Source organism: Zonotrichia leucophrys, unplaced genomic scaffold, assembly GCF_028769735.1.
Source record: "Zonotrichia leucophrys gambelii isolate GWCS_2022_RI unplaced genomic scaffold, RI_Zleu_2.0 Scaffold_359_52520, whole genome shotgun sequence".
Classification (NCBI taxonomy): Eukaryota; Metazoa; Chordata; class Aves; order Passeriformes; family Passerellidae; genus Zonotrichia; species Zonotrichia leucophrys.
In genome coordinates this window covers 1-20,469 of record NW_026992564.1, presented here as the reverse complement: position 1 = coordinate 20,469, position 20,469 = coordinate 1, and the positions used below count along the sequence as shown (strand labels likewise).

Below are 20,469 nucleotides of genomic sequence, written 5' to 3'. Positions count from 1 at the left end.
GGGTTAATATCTGGACAGATTCTAAATATGCCTTTGGTGTGGTTCATGTGCATGGGCGTTATGGAAAGAAAGGAGGCTTTTGAATTCACAGGGACAACATCAAGCACCGGGAGGAAGTGCTACAGCTACTGGATGTGGTACATAGTCCCAAAGCAGTTGCAGTAATGCATGTTAAAGGACATCAGAATGCGGAAGGAGAAGTTTACAGAGGAAATCGATTTGCTGATGTTACAGCACGGCAAGTGGCACGGGAAGTATGGACTCAAATGGCATTGGTACCGGTAAGAACAAATCCGGCTACCCCATACCTGAATCAGGAGCCCAAATATTCAATAGAAGATGGAAAACTAATAAACTTGCTAGGGGCACAGAGGAATCAGCTCGGGTGGTATGTTACGCCGATGGGACAAATAGTGGTACCGACTCGCATAATGAAATTTATTTTGGAATCAGAACATAATAAATGCCATTGGGGGGCAGAAGCATTGGTAAAATTTTTAAAGAATGAGATAATCTCTAATCAGATGTTAACAATGGCAAAAAGAGTTAATGCAATGTGCCCGGTATGTTTGAAAAATAATCAGTAGTTAGGAGACAAATACAAATGGGAAAGTTGCAAATTGGGCCACAGCCAGGAGATTATTGGCAAGTTGATTTTTCTGAATTGCCTAGGGCACAGGGATACAGATACTTGTTAGTGTACGTATGTACGTTTTCAGGGTGGCCAGAAGCTTTTCCGTGTAGAACTAATCAGGCTAAGGAGGTGGTAAAAACCTTGTTAAAAGAAATAATACCAAGATTTGGAGTACCCTTAGGATTGTCATCAGATAGGGGTCCACATTTTATAGCCGGGGTAGTGCAGGAATTAGCACGGATGTTAGACATAACCTAGAATTTGCATACTCCCTGGAGACCTCAGTCTAGTGGGCAGGTGGAAAGAATGAATCAAACTCTGAAAGGACAAATCAAAAAGATTTGCCAAGAAGCTAAACTGCACTGGCCTCAGGCTTTGCCTTTGGCCCTACTCAGGATTCGAATTAAACCGAGGGAAAAGGTAAGCGTAAGTCCATATGAGATACTATACGGCAAACCATATCATGCAACTGTATTAAAAGGGGAGGTACATGTGAGTAGGGATCAGGCAATTGCAGAATATGTTATGTCACTTAATAAAATCTTGAATTCTTTAAGAAATACGTTACAGTGGAATAAACCGCTCACGCTGGAGAACTCTGTCCACGACATCCAGCCTGGGGACCAAGTGTACATCAAGAAGTAGATTACGGATCCGCTACGGGAATCATGGAGCAGACCCCACCAGGTGATGATGACGACCTACACGACGGTGAAGGTCCAGGAGATGGACGCTTGGATCCATTACACCAGGGTAAAGAAGGCACCGTTCCAATGAGAAAACCCAGATAGTGTCTCCAACCCGGATGATCTTCCGCGCAAAGCCGCCTTCTTAATTATATTGCTGCTAGTAATCATGAGACTGGTACCCGTTCAAGGGTCTATTTTAGTACAGGCTAAAGAAACAAAGGTTACAGCCATAGAAGGGATGGATGTTCAATTAACTTGTGTTGTATTTCACAGCCAGAAAGTTGAGGCCAGTGAAGTTATTGCAATATGGCAACGGGGGGCTGAAAGAAGCCGAGGCAAGACAGAAGTCGGTTGGGATCAGGATAAACAACAAGGAAACACGGTACTGAATCTTACTAAGGTAACCACAAACGATACAGGAGAATATACATGTTTGGTCAAAATACGGGATAGTTTTGATTACAAAAGAGTGAGTATGAGTGTTTTGCCATGGACAAGGGATCGTGCTGGGAGGAAGCAAAATAGGGAACTGACCTGGGACAGAGTAGAGGACGGGACCAGTTGGTGAGAGAAGGGAGGCAAAGGTTGTGGGTGGTTGAATGTCACTAATCCTAGAATAGAGAATGCATGGTGGAGGCATGACAGAATGATGTCATCCTCACAGGGACACGGTGGAAGGAGAAGACGGGAGGCTAATGATACAATAGAACGAAATGCTGAGCAGGAAAACCTAGTGGTAGGATTAATTAGAGATTTTGGGATCATGCAGAACGTGACTAAAATAACAGCTTGTCTGCCATTACCACAGGCTGCAGGTGAACCAATTCCCTGGGGAATAATACCGGTAACCAAAATGCCTGAATCATTCAAGAATGTTTCATGGTCCTGCCAGTCAGTTCTCAAACAAGTAGAGGTATGGAGGGATTTGTGCATGACCATTCGGGCTATGACTAAAGAGGAATGTGAAATGAAACCAAATCATTTTGGTTGGATTCAAAATACCAGGAGGTGTTTGATTGCAACCCCAGTAGATGAGCCATGCAATACAGTACGAATAAGAACAAAATCCCAACAAAATGAGATGAGTTGTCAGAATATCACACAGAATTTTGATACCTGGAAAAGTTAGAAGACATTGTGGGGACCCAGTGTTTTGGAACACTATAGTTACCTTGGGGAAGTACAATGGTGCATCCAATGGTCAGGGGTAAAGAATCAGTCACATTATAGGGCCATCATCACGTCTACATCTTCCCGAGAGTTCAGACCGCAGAAAGAGGATTGGAATTGTACTGAGGTTTTTACATGTGATACACCGGAAGACCGAATTAGATTGGTACCGGTGAAAATGGCATTAAAATGGAGATGTGAGTGTAGGGGGTATAATCACACGGTTAGCAGAGACTCCATGGATGGACCTATAGATTGCAGCTATACTACAGTGCACAGTCCTGGAAATCTAGTCTGGGTGTTGGGACACGGACAGTGGACCACACATTTATCTTTAGATGGATCAGTAACACAAATTACCCTAGGGGTTCCCACGTTGTGTCCATACTGGAAGCAGAATAGATTGATTCAAAGGAAAGGACTTAAAAAGAGGGAAGAATCTCTAGAGGAGCAGTGGCATGAACCTGGCACAGGAGTACAATTTGGGTGGATATTAGAGTCATTATTCCCTCCGATAGCAACATATCGAAATAGAGAAATGCTCAACAACTTGTTAGGACAGACAGAAAGATTGGCAGCAGCTACTAAGAAGGGATTTAAAGACCTAAATTTGCAATTGCAAGCTACATCAAGAATGACCTTACAAAACAGAATGGCATTGGATTTGCTACTGTTAAAAGAACATGGAGTTTGTGATTACCTGAGTAGGAGAGTAGATCATTGCTGTGTACACATTCCAAATGTTACACTTGAAGTGGAAAAAGATATTTCCCAATTGGCAGAAGTGGAAACAAAAACCAAGGAAATTGAAAAGGAAGCACAGCATAATTGTATAGGAGCAGTATTTGATTCTTTGGGGCTTCACCTGTCTGGCTGGATTACTTCTGCTATACAGTATGTACTAATGCTTTTAGTATTTTTGGTGACTATATGGATTGTATATAGATGCCTTTTAGGTGTGATCGTAAAGGAAAAGAAGCGATCTCTCCGGTTGCTGAAGGCGATGACCCGCGGGCGGCAGAATGAAGAACATCCCCCACCTCGTTATGAAGATGTTACTGTCAGTACCGTTGGTTGAGCATCCTTGCAGCAGGACTGAAGGATGCTCAAAAGGGGGGAAATGTTGGAAAAGAAATGAAATTTAGCAAAATGTTTTATTATAGTTTAGTTATGAGTTTTGTGTGAATTGGTTTGTAAAAATAATTTTGTAGCCGTTGATATTATGTGATTGAGTTTTGTGTAACCCTGGCAAGTAGCTTTAGAAACCTAATAAACATTAAGCCAGGGTAGGAGAGTAAGAAGACTAACCGGTTTGGGGATAGCATACAATAGGACAGGTAGAAGATTTATGATTTTGCTCGTGAACTAGGGAATGTATTACAAGGGTCCGTAGTTTGGCGAAGGTCCACTGTTTCTTGGAGACTTTGCGAAGGGCCACTGTTTCTTGGAGACTTTGTTATGAATTGCATGTATATAAAAGGAAAACACCCATGTGTGAATTTCGGGGTTCTGTTTTTGGGGACGCTAGTCCGCAGGCCCCCGGACCCTTCAATAAAGCGCCGCACAAAACTTATCCGAGTTTTGAGTCCTTTATCATTCGGGCAACAGGACCAAACTGAGCCACTGGGAATGTGCTGGGGGAAATGGGACTGTGTTGGGGGGCAACTGGGGGCAAGTGTGAGTGACTGGGGTCCTGCTGGGAGAGACTGGGATTATACTGGCAGTTACTGGGACTATACTAGGGGCAATTGGTAGAACTGGGAACACACTGGATGAAAGTGGGAGCAACTGGGACCACGTTGGGGACAAATTGCATCAAAATGGGGAATGACTGGGAACAACTGGGCTCATACTGGGAGGAAGAGGGATCCTGCCAGGAGTGAGGGGAAGTGACCAGGATCATCCTGGGAATGACAAGGAAACTGGAAGCACACAGGGGCAGCAACTGGGCTCATGCTAGGAGCAGGGCTCCTGGACAGGATAGATGCAGGGGCCAAATCCAACAAGGTGAGGTTTCACAAGTCCAAGTGCCAGGTCATGCACTTTGGCCACAGCAACCCCTGCAGCGCTACAGGCTGGGGACAGAGTGGCTGGAGAGCAGAAGGGCAGAAAAGGACCTGCAGGGACTGACGGACAGCAGGCTGGACATGAGGCAGCAGTGTGCCCAGGTGGGCAAGAAGGCCAATGGTTCCTGGCCCGGATCAGCAATGGTGTGGCCAGCAGGAGCAGGGCAGAGATTCTTCCCCTGTGCTCTGCATTGGCTGGGCCGCACCTCAAGTGCTGTGTCCAGTTCTGGGCCCCCAGTTTAGGAAGGACATGGAGGGGCTGGAGCGTGTCCAGAGAAGGGCAACAAGACTGGGGAGAGGTCTGGAACACAAGTCCTGTGAGGAGTGGCTGAGGGAGCTGGGGTTGTTTATCCTGGAGAGGAGGAGGCTCAGAGGACAAAAGGCAGTGCCAGGGCACAGTTTAACTTGATGATCTCCAAGGTCTTTCCCAACCCTGCTGATTCTGGGATTCTCTGGAACCCCCCTTGGAGCACTTGCACAATGAGCCCTAGGCCTCCTCTTGAGAAGCTACAGCAGCCCAGGTCCCTCAGCTTCTCCTGCCAGCCCCAAAGCCCATCCTGTCAGTCCTGCAGAGCCTCTGCAGCTCCTCCTCACTGCCCAGAACAGGGAGCCCCAGAGCCAGACACAGCAGCCCAGATGTGCCCCCCTGGCCTGGGGTGCCTCTGGCAAGGGAGCAGCACCAGGCACTGCAGGAGCCTGCAGACAATTCCTGCAGCACTTGTAGGATGATCCTGCTCGCCTAGGGACGTTCCCATGGTGCCAAGTCAGGAACTGCAATGAGGAGTGGGGCCAGAGAGCAAAGGGAAAACAGAGATGGGATGTTTGCAGGGGAGGGAACAGGGGTGGGCAATAGGAAGAAACTGGAATCACGAAGAATAGAGAAAGCAAAGATGAAGCAGAGGAAATGGTCAGGGCAATTGAGGGGTGGCAGCTAGGCAGCCCTGGCTCTGAGCAACAGCGTCTGCAGTGGGACAGGAAGCTCCCAGCTGATGGGAACAAACTCTCTGGCTGACTGCAGAGGCCAGGACAAAGCTGAGTGGTTTCCCTGGTGTCCCCCAGCCCTTGCTGGCCCCAGGGGCTGATGGCATTTGTGCTCCCTCAGGTTCATGTCCCCACACCAACAGCATGGGGGTGCTCCCCCTGCTGTGTGCAATGCAAACAGGGGCTGCTGAGCCAGTGCTGCCGTGTCTGTGCCTGCAAGGATGGGGCACCTGTGTGAGCTGGGGGAGAGGCCAGGGCTGCAGAGGGGGGATGTTGTTGGCAGCTCCATCAGGACGCTCTGGGACGCTGCCCTGGGCTGTGCAGCGCACTGGGGATGGATCAGCCCCTGCTCTGCTGCTCCTTCCCATCTGCCCCAGGGCCCTTGCAGAGCCCCAGTCATGCTGTTTGCCCCCAGCCTGCAACACAGCCAGCCTGGGGCTGCTCACGGGGGTATTTCTATGCTGAGCATTGGCCTGGGTGTGTTCTTGAGAGAGCCTGGGCAAGGAGCCTGGAGCCCCCAGGGCCTGGGCTGAGGCATCAGCGCTGCCCCAGCAGTGCCCATGGCCTGTCCCTGCTGCAGCCCCGGCACTGCCACCCCCAGGGCTGTGCCCGGCCCCGAGAGCACTCAGGCCCTGCAGCAACACCAGGGCCACCAGGGCAGCGGGGCAGGGCCACGGCAGCAGCACTGGCAACACCAAGTGCTGCTGCTGCTGGGCACAGCTGCTGGGCCAGCACTGATCTGTCCCCAGCTCTGCACACAGACATTGCTGCTGCAGCTCCAGGGAAGGCAACAAAAGGGCATCTCTGCAGAAAACTTTGCTGGGAGGTCCTTTAGTTCATTTAAAGGCACTGAGAGCAACGCCCCTCATAGACACAGTCTGTGACCACAGGAAAGGTGGAGAGAAACAAAATGAGATATGGCACAAACAATTACATTTCTTTTTTGTCTATATTAAAAAATTAGAAAAAAAACCATTCAAGCAAACCAACAAAAATTATCAAAATTGACTTTTATTAGAAGTGATTGGAAGAAATTGAACAGCACTTTAATGTTTCTGTAACCATCCAGTCCTCAGTGTCCACACTGCAGCCTTGAGCTCCTGATTCCTCAGGCTGTAGATGAGGGGGTTCAGGGCTGGAGGCACCACCGAGTACAGAACTGACAGGGCCAGATCCAGGGATGGGGAGGAGATGGAGAGGGGTTTCAGGTGAGCAAACACTGAAGTGCTGAGGAACAGAGAGACCACAGCCAGGTGAGGAAGGCAGGTGGAAAAGGCTTTGTACCGTCCCTGCTCAGAGGGGATCCTCAGCACAACCCTGAAGATCTCCACATAGGAGAAAACAATGAACACAAAGCAGCCAAATACCAAACAGGCACTTACAGCAATGAGCCCAAGTTCCCTGAGATAGGATTTGGAGCAGGAGAGCTTGAGGATCTGTGGGATTTCACAGAAGAACTGCCCCAGGGCATTTCCATGGCACAGGGGCAGGGAAAATGTATTGGCTGTGTGCAGCAGTGAATAGAGAAAGGCACTGGCCCAGGCAGCTGCTGCCATGTGGGCACAAGCTCTGCTGCCCAGGAGGGTCCCGTAGTGCAGGGGTTTGCAGATGGACACGTAGCGGTCGTAGCACATGATGGTCAGGAGGTAAAGCTCTGTTACACCATAGAACACAAAAAAGAAAACCTGTGCAGCACATCCAGTGTAGGAGATGTCCCTGGTGTCCCAGAGGGAATTGTGCATGGCTTTGGGGACAGTGGTGCAGATCATGCCCAGGTCGCTGAGGGCCAGGTTGAGCAGGAAGAAGAACATGGGCGTGTGCAGGTGGTGGCCGCAGGCTACGGCGCTGATGATGAGGCCGTTGGCCAGGAGGGCAGCCAGGGAGATGCCCAGCAAGAGGCAGAAGTGCAGGAGCTGCAGCTGCCGCGTGTCTGCCAATGCCAGCAGGAGGAAGTGTTGGATGGAGCTGCTGTTGGACATTTGCTGAGAGTGTACTTGGGGAGCTGATCATGGAGAAAAGTCAGTGACAGGTTAGGAGGAACTTCTTCCAGCAAAATCAAAGGCTTTTCCTACAGACCCTTCTCCGGTTACCCTCTGACACCCTTTTGAATTTCTAGCAGATTTTCCTTCAGCTCCAAGTGGGGAGCCTTGCCTGTTGGTGCCTGAGTGGGACTTCAGGTTCAGGGCAACTACATACAGTGTTTTTATAATTCAACATTGCTATGCAGATGTGGGAGGAGGACAGGGACCTGTCCTCGTGTTCCACTTTGAAACCCTGTTAACACAGAAGGCCCTGTTAACTTCTGCACCCCCAGGAATGGGAAAGTCTGTTTAAATATTCTTGAGTTTTTATACTCCCCTTTCTCCTGCTGACTATCTTTGGATGTCAGAAACTCTCAGCATTTCTGCAGCCATCAGGGAGAACAGAGTGAGTTGTCTGAGGCAAGGTGGTGAGTGGAGAGTGAGGGGAGGTGCTCTGTCTCCAAGTCATGTCCCAGGTTTTGTGCGCTTTCAGCATTCTCAGACAGAGGATGATAATGCTCTGATGTTTCCTTTAAAAACCATCCTGACACTGCTGAGAGCAGATGGATCCCCCACAGTCCACCAAATGTCCATCCCCTTCTTATAGTCTCAGCCCCACATTTGCACCCAAGGGCACACAGGGCTCATTTCACCAACCCAAGGCATTTTCTCAACCTAGAACTTCTGTGCCTCACCCTGGGGTTTTCAGATAACACAGAGAGGCTCTAGGACAGGTTTGAGCCCTGGATTGGAGCTCCCAGCCTGGACTGAAATCTCAGGGACACTTCCAAGTGTCCTTATGATGGCATTGGATTAAGGGAGATGCAGCTCCTTCCCTGGCTGCACTGACAGCATTGCCCAGAGCCGGGCACTGGGGACAGCGTCACCCTGAGCCAGCTGTGCCCCCTGCCAGAGCCCCCAGGGCCGGGCAGCTGCTCCCAGCCCTGTGCTCTGCAGAGGGAACTGGGCCCGGGGCTGCAGAGCTGCCCCACGGCTCTGCTGCAGCTCTGCCTGCACAGGAGGGGCTGCACGCCTTGGAGCCCCGGCCCTGAGGGCAGAGGCTGGGCTGGGGCACAGGAGGGAGGGGGCTTGTTCAGAGGGAGGGGCTGCACTGGAAGTGATCCTGTGGACATCTCTAAACTCTCCCTGCTACAGCATTGCTGGGTTTTGTTTTCTCTCATTGCCTGCTCTTCTCTCTGCTTCCTGGAGATTTTCTTCCTGCAGGTGTTTCCCTGTGCCTGATCTCCCCTGCCAGCACTCAGAGAAACCCAAATCTCTGTGCACTCTCCTTGGCCTGACAGAATCCTGCCTGTTTGCAGGGCACTGGCTGGAGGCAGGTTCTATTTGCAGCTTGGAGAAAGGACAGCTCAGACTGAGCCTGATGGTTAAGAGTAAAAGTGATGCTGGTGCTGTCCATGGGCAGAGTGGCTGCAAGCACATTAGGGATCTCCTGTGAACCTATTGATCAGTAAAAGTAACAGTTCAGATGTTTCTGGCATTTGTCAGAATTAATAAAAATAATTCATAAGCAAGCTTTATTATTTATCTCCTCTTGGCTACCATTCTCCAATAGTAGGAAACTGAATACCTACTTAGTTATTATAGAAGTCCTCATTTTTGTTAAATTCATTATTTTGAAAATATTCTATGACTGATCAGAACCCCTCAGCATGCCAGACCTTAATAAGCATTTCACCTCCCCTGCACAAGACATACCCAGAGTTGTACTCACAGAGTCTGTAGGCATTGGGATGTTCCAGCTGCAGGAGATGGCTCCAGGAGCTGCAGCTGCATTGTCCTGCAGCCAGAGGTTCCTGTGCCTAGGGCTGGCAGTGATTGTGCCCCAGGCACTTCTCAGCACCTTCCCAGCCCTGACTGATTGAAGCTCTCTGTGCCTCTGTGCTGTGCCCAGGGTGGCTGCAGGCAGTGCCCCAGCCCTGCTGGGCTGGCAGAAGAGCTGCTCATCAAGAGAAATGTGCTTTTGAAGCTCTTCTTGGTTACCAGGAGCTGCCTCTGTGCCAGGAGCCCAGCCCAGCTCAGCAGCACAGACACAGCACAAGGACTTTAATGAGCCTCTGGGGCTTTGTGCTGAGGCCCTGACCATCAGTTCCTGAGAGGGAGCTGAAGAAACCTCTCCAGAACTCCAAGTCAGAATCCAACTCCAAAGTTTCTTGGACTTTTAATGGGTCCCACTGAGGGACACAATGGAGAAATTGTCCCCAGGCCCCAGGCAGAGCAGAGAACTGGAGGCAGTGATGACAGGTGGGGACAAAGAGAAGCCAAGTCTTGGTGTCCTTGGGCACAGCAGTGTCTGTGCCACCAAGGGCTGTGAGGAGACACCTTGTCCTGAGGCCCTGGGGCCTCCTGGCACAGCCCCAGCCAGGCTGGGCACTGTCAGCCCCTTGTCCTGCCCTCAGCATCCGCCCCTAGCCCACATCCCAGTGGCCTCAAGGATCTGCTGGAAGGAGTCCCTGGGGAGCCTTGCTCAGGAAGGGCCCTAGGGAATCCTTAATGCTCCCTGTAGGGACTGAAGACTTTTCAAAGGACTTTGGGTTTGGCTTTTGCCTTTGAGTCTCTGAGAGGTTTGTGCAATCATGGCCTCCAATTTTGTGTTTTAATAAGTCCCTGGGGAGCCTTTATCAGTAACAATACTCAGTGGGACTCATTAATGCTTCAAGGTACTTCAGTTATTTTAAGGTACTTGGTGTTTCCCTTTTGATACAGGCTCTGTGAGAGGTTTGTGCAATCATGGCCCCAATTATCGGCTTTAATGAGTCCCTGGAGAGCTTTGTACTGACACTCAGTGGTGCTCATTATTGCCTTGAGATACTCGAGGTTTTTAAAATACTTTTTGGATTTCAGAATACTTTTAGGTACTTTAAGGATTTTTTCTTCCCACACTGAGTCTCAGAGAGTTTTTTGTGCCATCCTGGCCTCCAATTCTGTCTTCCAAGGAGTCCATGAGGAGCCTGTGTTGGGTATCTTCCTCCTTTCTGTTTTACAGCAAAGATGGAACTGAAAGAATTTTGTAAGACTTTCAAAAAGCATCCAAAAAAAGATGGGAAAATTAACAATACAGGAACAACCACTAAGAGAGTTAAATGTCCTGTTTTAGCTAGACATCATCCAACCCTTTAGTCCCTTGCATTGGAATGAACGAGTCTTTGTTTTCCACTTGAAGCTTCTTGAACTCTTCATTCAGTACCTGAATGCTCTTGTGGATTGACTCACTGTGGCTGGAGAGGTTCATGAAACACATGCCCTCAGAGTCTACACAGCCATGCCCATGTGCCTAGAGTAAAAACTTTATCACTGTTCTGCAAGGTAGTATGTCCGATGGCCTCTATGTCTGAGAGCAGGTCACTCAATGTGAGGGAGGTAGCATTGCTTTGCTTACTTAACAGGCACCCAAGATGGTCTGATTGTCCTAAAGCTTTAGCTGCAGCCACCCAAGGTAGTCCACACTGGGGATGCTACCATCCAATACCTGAATTAAAGCTTTCAAAACCATCTCTTTGATATCATGCAATACTTCTCTGAGGATACTTGCTGCTTGATCATCTGGTAGGCTGTGTTGTCCTTCTCCAGCTAGATGGTTGATTGTCAATTCTACCCTTGCCTCATTATTAGCATAGTCTGCAATTAATTGATTAAGTAAACACTTCGTCTCCCTTCCCACAGGGTGTATTCTGTAGGTGACAAGAACATGGTCATATCATAATATTTTTTAAGTCATAGGGAGTTAAGATGTGCTGTAAACATGGCCCTCATTTGTCCATTAAAACAAGCTAAGTCTTTTCTATGGTCTTTAACTGCCCTACACAGATCCTTGATTTCCTTGTAAACCAATGGCTGATAGCTGGGATTCTGCCCCCTACTTTCATAACATACCAGGGCAATGTGGAATTTCGAGACTATTTTCCAGTCTTCTTCTTTTCCCAGGGATCTTCTGGGGTTGAGGGGTGAGGTGGCTCTGAAGAGTCCAAACTGTCCTCTGGGGAGGAAGAATAACTCAGAGCAGAAACATTCAGATTAGAAGTAGTGTGACAGTGAGGTTTAGTATCTTTGATCCTGGGGTTATTTTGTTTCTGGAGGCAGAGGCAAAGGGCACTACCATTTTGTCAGGTGTTGGGGAGGAAGGGACTTTATCTAGGATGGCAGACTTCCAGGCTGGCCTTCTGGAGGCATGGCCTAGGATGGAGATGGAATGATTGAAAGGCGGGGCGTGACCCGCAGTTGTGGGGTGGAGTCTGGAGCTTCATTCAGGGCAGAAGAGATAGTTGTGGTAGATGGAAGTGGAGGAGCCAAGATGGAGGGAGGACGGTAAGGGTCAGGGGTATCTGGAAAATTTTTAATGATCCACTTCATGATTGATTTTAATTGGTTCTTTGAATATATTTGGGCATGATCCGTGAGAATTAACTTAAAGCATCCCTGTATGCTCCTTTCTACTTTGGGAATCCGGCTGTCCATTTTTCTCTTTCTCCGCCTCAGGTGGAACAACCACTGGAACACTTCAAATCAATTATTGGATGTGGATGCGTATTGTAAAAACACAGTGGCAAAATGGTGATAATTGTCCTGCATTTCCCCAAACCCACCTGCAATCCTACGCAGGTGAGACCATCGTTGTCCCTGTGGATCCTGGCCAAGGTCCCTCGAAGCAATGATGAATCTTCTGGCCCAGTACAATCAAAAATCCCGGGCAGCGCTGGCCTATCCATCAACTTACCTCAGCTGACATGACTGAATATCAGGGTCTCAAGGTTTGGGCGCCAAGGGTCTCAACGAGGTTGGCTGTGACAAACCATTCTGGTTCCCCAACTTCAGGGCAAGGGTGGTGAAAATGAAAAGCAGCAGATGCTGGGGAAGATGAAACAGAAAAGCCTTATAAATATGATTGCCTGGCAAAAGAATTTGAGAATATGGAAACTATAAGCGAGATTGAAATGAAAGCAAGCTTTGAGATACCAAGCCTTAGTTACTGAACAAATACAAAACAATAGTATGGCCGGCTGAAGGTAATCCCCTTTTGATGAAACAATACCTCCTGCTTGCAGACAGGTCCAAGGGTCAGAGCAGACTCTACTAGTTTGGCAGAAGGGGTCCAGAGAGTAGTTTTTATGGTATAAAATGTAACACAGTATGGTAATGTAATGATTCTAATAGGCTGTTTGCAAATGCTATAAGATTTGTATCTTGTATTATATTGTTTAGTGAAAATTAGAATATGCAGCACAGAAGATTTATTGTATTGTAACAGGAACGCCCCTCCTCTTTCTGGCATCCATTTTTGGCGCCTCTTTCGAGCTCCTCTTTTGGGCCTGCTCTGCGCTGTGGCTGGCAGCTCCAAACAAGGCCCCTGCACCCACACCCTTTGCAATAAACCACAAGTTCCAAGACCTGGCTTCAGACATCTGTTGTCTCTGTCCGTCCCAACCGTCCTAGTCCCCAGTGATCCTACAAGCAGGATCAATGGAGTTGTCAAAAAAAACTTTAATAGCAGGGTGAAAAACAATAAACATGGAGAAGTCCAGCACAGTACAAGGGGTGGGATTCAAAGACCTGAGATAAAGGCGAAGAAACAATATATAAACTTGAGGGTAGAACACTCTAGAACAATAACCATATAGGGGAAACAAGTAACCAATAGAGGAGGAGAACTTGGACAACTTAGCATAACAACACTAAAGGCTTATGGGGGAACTCTCAAACTCACCCTAAGTTAAACAAATGATTCCCAGGGCTTAAAATCACGCCCAATACTTCTGGGGTAAAATCTGACTGACTCTGAGTTACAGCTGGGCTAACTCCCATATCGCTGCTTTACTCTGGTGCCTTGGGACCATGCAGACCAACAGAGCCACAAAGATGTCCTGGCTTCCACGAGGCTCCACAGTGTCACAATGGTCCCTTGGATCCACGGTGCTCTGCAGTGTCACAATGGCCCCTTCATTTCACAAGGCTCCCAAATGTCACATTGGTCTCTATAGGAAGGAAACCACAGAGCCCCCATGTTTCAGGAGCTGATGAATGGCAACCACCAAGGCAAGACCTGTCTGTCCTGGCAGGTTTGCTTGGAGCAACTCCTGGATATTTGAAATATGAATGTGGAGTCCTAATTTAAAACATTTGTGCCTGGAGAAGAGGGATGGGGATTTCTTCATAAAAAGAAAAGCAGAGAGCCCTTTCCAGTGTGTGGAGAACAGGTGAGTGCTGCCCCTCAGGAGTCAAAGATGAGCCAGACTTGTCTGTCCTGGCAACTTGTCTGGCAGGAATACTTGTATACACAGAAATTTGGAGGTGGAATCCAAATTTTGACCATGGATACCTGGAAAAAATGGACAGTTCTTTTCCATAAAAAGAAGAGCCCAGAGCCCCAGTGTTTCAGGGGCAGATGGGAGTGGCCTTCAACATTTCAAGGTCAGCCAAACCTGTCAGGTGACCCCAGGGAAACCAAGGCAGCCACACCTATTTCATGTTCCCTTGGTTCCACAGGGCCCTGCAGTGTCACAATGGTTTTCTTGCTTCCATGATGCCCTAAGGTGTCATAATGGCCCCTTGCTTAGTCAAGTCCTTAAGGATCTTAATGGTCTCCATAGTTCCACAAGGCCCCACAGTGTCCTAATGGCCTTTGGGTTCCATGAAGCCTTGCTGTGTCACCATTGCCCCTTGGTTCCATTGGGGCTCAGTACTACAACAATGATTTCCCTGAATCCACAACTTCCCATAGTGTGAGAATAGCCTCATGGAAGCATGGGACCCTGCAGGGTCACAATGTTCCTTTGGTTCCATGGGGCCCCACAGTGTCACAATGGTCTCCATGATTCCATGGGGCCTTACAATGTCACAATGCTCTCCATGGATCCACAGCGCCCCGCAGGATCACAAGAGCCCTTTGGCTCCATGAGGCCCTGAAATGCAGCAATGGCCTCTTGGTTCCACAAAGCCCTGCTGCTTCACACTGGGCCCTTGGGACCATGTAGCCCAAGAGAGACACAAAGATGTCCTTGGTTCCATGAGGCCCCACAGTGTCACAGTGGTCCCTTGGCTCCATGGTGCTCCGCAGTGTCACAATGATCCCCGTGGTTCCACAAGTTCCTACAGTGTAACAATGCCCTTTTGCTCAAAAATGCCCTGCAGTGTCAAAGTGGTCTCCATAGGAAGGAAAGAACCGAGCCCCGGGTCATATGAGAGGCAGTCCCGAGAGGCTGAGGCTAGCCAGAATTGATTGTATTGGCAAATTTTGTTTGGGAGTAACCCTTGGATATAGGGAATTTTAGAGGTTGAATCCTAATTTTGGCCATTGGAGCCTAGACAAGAAAGACTGTTCTTTTCCATAGAAAGGAAAACCCAGAGCCCCAGTGCTTCACAGTCAGATGAGAAGTGGCCCTTGGCGTGCCAAATTCAGGGGGACCGCTCAGACAGTCCCCAGGAGGCCAAAGCAAGCAGACCTGTTCCATGCTCCCTTGATTTCATGGGTCCCCATACTACCACCCCATACTGTATTCTCCTTGATTGCATGAAGTCTTGCAATGTCACAATGGCTTCTTGGTTTCATGAGCCCCAACAGAGTCACAAGGGTCCATTGGTCCCACGCAGACCTGCTGTGAAACAATGGCTCCTTGTTTCTATTTTAAATCAATTACAATCAAACCTCAGTTTGATCACTGATCCTTGCTTCCATAGGGCCCATGATTTGCACAATGGTTTCCTTGATTCCGTGATTCCTGGATTCCACAGTCTCACCATAGTTTCCTTGGATCTCCATTGTCACAACTGACCTATGGTTCCATGAGGTTCTGTAGTGTCACCGTGGTCACTGTCAGAGGCTGGATGAGATCGATGTCCCGGGACACCTTGAGATGCTCGGAATGCCCGTGTGGGGCCAGGGCTGGGTCAGGCCTTGGTTTGTGGTGGGACAGAGCCCTGCCCCCAGGCCAGCCCTGGCAGAGCTGTCAATCACACAGCAGGAGGAGTGGTAACTTTCACAGACTTGCTTCTGTGGCCACTGGAGCTGACAGGTCGGTTAGCCGCTCTCGGAGTGACTGGTCGAGACTACGAGTCCTGCCACTCCCAGGTTCTCCATGAGAATCCCGAGTAGTGGCTCCGTCTGCGGCGTGGTGATGCAGGCGAGAGCAGGACTGCGAAGAACTGCGGTAAAGGAATGAAGGAGCGGACATGCGTGTGGATGCCATGGCGCTTTATTTGACCCAGGCGGGGCCAGTGACGGTGTCAGGAAAAAGCCGTTAGGGAGGCATTTAAAAAGGGGAAGGGGGTAATGGAAGGAGACACGAGGGACCAATGAACAAAGCCCAGGGGAGGAGCGAGAGACACAACTAAACCAATAGGAAGGGCCAAGGGGAGGGAAGAGGCTTGGGAGAAAAATCATATGCTAGGTGAGGAATGATTGACATAAAAGATTCTCGACATAGAGGAGATGGTTACAATGATTGACAGGTAACAGGTGGGAGGAACAAACCATTAGGAGGGAGAACGTGGGGGGAACTGAGGGTCAAACGAAAATCTTAGCTTATAAAAACTAACCAGCTTTACAATAACCCATATAAAACACACACAATGCTACAACTTTCTGCTGATTGGCAGAGCTGCCAATCAATAATACAACAGGCAGAGCTGGTGCTACTCTGACTGGGCAAGTGACTGGCAGTCCCACCCCAGGGGCAGGCCCATGAAGGCCCACGGGGTTAAAAGCCGGAGCACGAGGCCAGCCTGTGGTCTGGATCCTGCCTTCTAATGGGGTTCCTCTGTTGGCAATGCTGGAACCCCAGCACTTGGCACCTATGTGTGTGTCTTTCTGTAGATCTTCTGTCTTTCTGTTCTCTATTTCTTCTTCTAATCCTACTTACCTGGAATATTTTTGGCTAACTTAACATCTTAAGGGTAAATGTTTTTAGGTTAAATGGGCTGAGTAAATGACGGTAATGCTTTGATAAGAGTTTTATGTTGAAGTGGATGTTGTATTAAATGCTTAGCCCAAGTTCCTTGATTGTCTCTATTTTGCCAGTAAAATTTTGTGTAATTTTGACCTCTTAGCTCAGTTGGTTAGGGCATGGTGCTGGTATCACTGAGGCTGTGGGTTCAATTCCTGAGTGGGCCATTCACTTAAGAGCTGGACTTGATGATCCTTGTGGGAAACCCTTGCTATTAAGAGTATTCTTTAGCATCTGTCTGTGTTGAGAATATCTGGTTGGTGTTTCTCCTGTGCACCAAACTCAAGTCAAGGAACCTTTGGTTATCCCCAGCATTTCAGTGTTCTGGGATGTTCCAGCCCTGCAGGCTCACAATGGTCTCTTGTTTCCATGAGGCCCCACAGTGTCACACTGGCCCCTTGTTTCCATGGGCCCCAACAGTGCCACAATGATCCCCTTGGTTCCACAACTTCCCACTGTGTCCCACTGGCCCATTGGTTCCATGAGGATCTGGAGTGTCACACAGGTTTATGACATTTGTCCTTGCTGCCCCTCACATCCCACTGCCCCACAAACAGCCCCGAGCCACCCGTGAGGGACAGGCCCTGCTGTCCCAGGCTGGGCTCAGGGCTTGGCCTTTCTGTTCCCCCAGCCAGCCCAGGCCTTGCTCAGCATTGCAGTTCCCTGCTCAGAGCCTTTGGCTGCCTGCAATCCTGGCCTCAAGGATCTGCTCTCACCAGGCCCTGGGCAGCCTTTGGCACTCCCTGCCCTCACTGGGGCCCAGCCATGCTCCAAGGCACTTGGAGTTTTGCTTCTGACTCCTTGAGCACTTTCTTCAGCCTTCTCTCAGCACCTGAGGGTCCTGGACCCAGCCCCAAATCCAAATCTTCAAGTCTCCAGGGCTTGTGCAGATGATTGGAGTCAGTTTGGACTTCCTTTAAGGATGAAGATATAAAAATGCACCTCATGAAAATTTTTCTTTAATCAAGTGAGTATTTTTTTTTTTTTTTCCCAGTTCAGAGAAGAGCTGATAGAAGCATTCCCCAGGTAACCTTGATGCTGAATGTCTCCTTAGGAGGTCTGGGCACAGAGAAGAATGAGCCCCTTGAGGGCTGACCCTGTTTGGACAAGCTGCTCCTCACCCCCTGCCTCACCATGTCTGACATTGGCCCACCTGGCACTGACATCCCTGTGCCCTGCACCAGAACCTTTTCGCCTGAGCTCTGCAGCTCCATGTCCCAGCCCATTGCACCATGTCCCACCTGCTCTCGTCAGGGCTCTGCCCACACACAGGCCCAGGAGAAGTTTTCCTGTGGGAAAGGAAAGAATGGAAAAGCCTGAGCAGGTTTTTGAAACAACAAACCCCACTCAGGAACCACCTGCTCAGTCCAGGCTTCCTGGAATGGTGTCACCTTTCTACAAGGGACAGTGTGAGCAGAAATGATCTCTGGAACCAGAATTCTCTGAGTATTCCAGCTGAATTCTCTATCCCTGTCCTTTCCCTGGAACTCTGTTGCAGATGGAAGCTGCTGGTGCCATCCTGACCTTTAGCCTCTCTCTTGAATGCAAACACAGGTTCCCAGCTGTGTTCAGCAGGATTTGCTCAATGTTTCTACAAAACTTTTGTCTTCCTCATGGAACGAAGGGGCCATATGGACACTGAGGGGGTGACGTGGAAGCAAGGAGCCAGTTGTGACACTGGGGTCTCATGGAACAAAGGGGCCATGGTGACACAGCAGGGCCACGTGGATCCAGTGGTCCATTGTGACACTGTGGATCCAAGGAGACCATGGAGACACCCCCAGAAAGAACCTCATGGAACCAAGGTGTCCATGTGACCCAGTGGGGCTGCATGGAGCCAATGGTCCATGGTGACACTGCCCATCCAAGGAGGCCATTTGGACACTGTGGAAGCTCATGGAGTGAGGGAGGCCATTGTGACACTGAAGAACTTCAGGGCACCAAATATCCATGGTGACACAGCAGGGCATCATGGGAACCAAGGAACCACTGTTGGCAGTAGGGAAACTCATGGAACCAGGGGCCCTTGTGGCACTGCAGAACCAACAGAGCTGCTGGACCTTGTGCCCTGGCCCTGCACAGCTCCTTGGGAGGCACGGCAGGAGCAGCTCCCTGGGAGCCTCGGGAATGCCCCTCTGAGATCCACGGCACCCTGTCCCAGGGGCTGGAATGGCAGTTCCCAGCCAGGAAAAGATGTTCCTGCCCTGGGAGGCAAAGCTCTTAAGAAGGAGCCAAAGGCCAAGTGGAGCAAGATCTTACAGTGACATTTCACTGCCAGCCTTCATAACTTCATCCATGGTTGTTGTAGCTCCTGGATTGGGAATTAAATCAGGGCAGGGTCGTTGGTGGGATCTGCCCTGGGTCAAGAGAGTCACTGAAAGAGAAACAGAGCAGGGAAAGAGAGGCAGGAGAGAAAGGAGGACACAAACACAATAAGCTGAGAAGGTGGCACTCTGAAAAACAGACCAGAACTGACTGAAAAGGAATGGGATAGAAATCAATAGTTCTGAAAGTTTCATTTACTATCAAAATAGATCACATGCACCCAGACCTACACATTCTGAATCCCACACCCTCAAATTTGGATCCCACTTCTCCCAATCTCCTTCCAATCCCATTTCACCCTGGAGACTGTGGAATCAAGTAGATTTGGCATGGGACTGAGTTTTTCTTAGGTGAGAATAAGGCGTATTTACATGGATTGAGCAATTTTGGGGTAAAATTGAGGTGTTTTCAATGGGATTGAATCATTTTGAGGTGACATACCAACCTGTCTTGAATTCTGGAGTGCAAGGATATGGAGAACATTTGCTGAAATCCCCCAAGAATCCACAAATCTTCCAGAATATGTCCCAAACCCATAAATTCCTGGTCAAGTAATTGTTAACTGATGGAACTTTATATATTTTTGATAAATTTCTTTCTTTTTAGTCCTATTTCAGATGGTTTTAAGTGATAAAGAAAAATCAAGAGGAAATTGGGGCCAAACCAAAAGAATAACCAGCCAGGTGTCCTCCCAGCACAGATCACTGAATGTGGGTCACCAGGGCTCTGCCCAACGTGGATCCTCCCATGGGGGATGAAGCTGGAGTGGTGCATGAAGCTCTTCCTGCAATTGGAGCATTTCCCGGGCTTCCCTTACTGGTGCCTCCGTTGGTGTCTGGTCAAGGGAGAGCTGTTGGTGAAGCTCTTCCCACACTGGGGAAACTCGTAGGGCCTCTCCCCAGCATAGAGGCGCCGGTGGGTGACGAGGGTGGAGTTGTGCTTGAATCCCTTCGCGCAGTCGGGGCAGTGGAAGGGCCTCTCATCCGTGTGAATGCGCTCATGCAGGAGGAGACTGGAGCTGGTCTGAAACCTCTTCCTACACTGGGGACACTTGTAGGGCCTCTCTCCATTGTGGATGTGCTGGTGGCTGATGAGGGTGCTGCTCTGCTGAAGCTCTTCCCACAGTCCAAGCACTTGTGGGCCTTCTCCCCATGATGAAGCTGCTCATGGGCCACCAGCTCTGAGCTCTGGCTGAAGCTCTGTCCACCTTCCTGGCCCAGGGTGGGTCTTTCCTCCTCAGAGCACCTGGGCTGGGTTTGGAGCCCCTCCTCATGTGGGATCTCTGTGACTTTTCCTCCCCATTGGATTCCTGTGCCCTGGAGTCACTCAAAATGGTCTCTTCCACAAGGTTCTGCTGTGGAGATTTGTCCTCCCTGGACTTCATCCTCAGCTCCTTCCCTGGGGGAGGAAGGACAAGGACAGGATGGGATTTGCCTCCGTGCCACAGGAAGGGGAAGGAGATCCCCCCAGTGCATCCCCAGCAGGACGGGGTTGGCACCGGGGCTGTCCTGCAGCCGGGGGCCATGCTGGGCTGGGAGATGGAGCAGGAGAGAGGGGGAAAGGGGCACTGACTTCCTCCTCACCTGCCTGGGTGTCCCGGGGATCCTTCCTGTTCCTCACAGCCTCCTC

General features: G+C 49.5%; 1 protein-coding gene across 1 annotated transcript; it reads right to left on the bottom strand.

Annotated features, from left to right (window-relative positions):
• Window positions 1-6,586: 6,586 nt before the first annotated feature.
• On the bottom strand, window positions 6,587-7,174 carry LOC135441587 (olfactory receptor 14J1-like). The gene has a single exon (XM_064701145.1). The coding sequence runs from the start codon at window positions 7,172-7,174 to the stop codon at window positions 6,587-6,589; it is 588 nt and encodes a 195-aa protein (XP_064557215.1).
• Window positions 7,175-20,469: the final 13,295 nt, after the last annotated feature.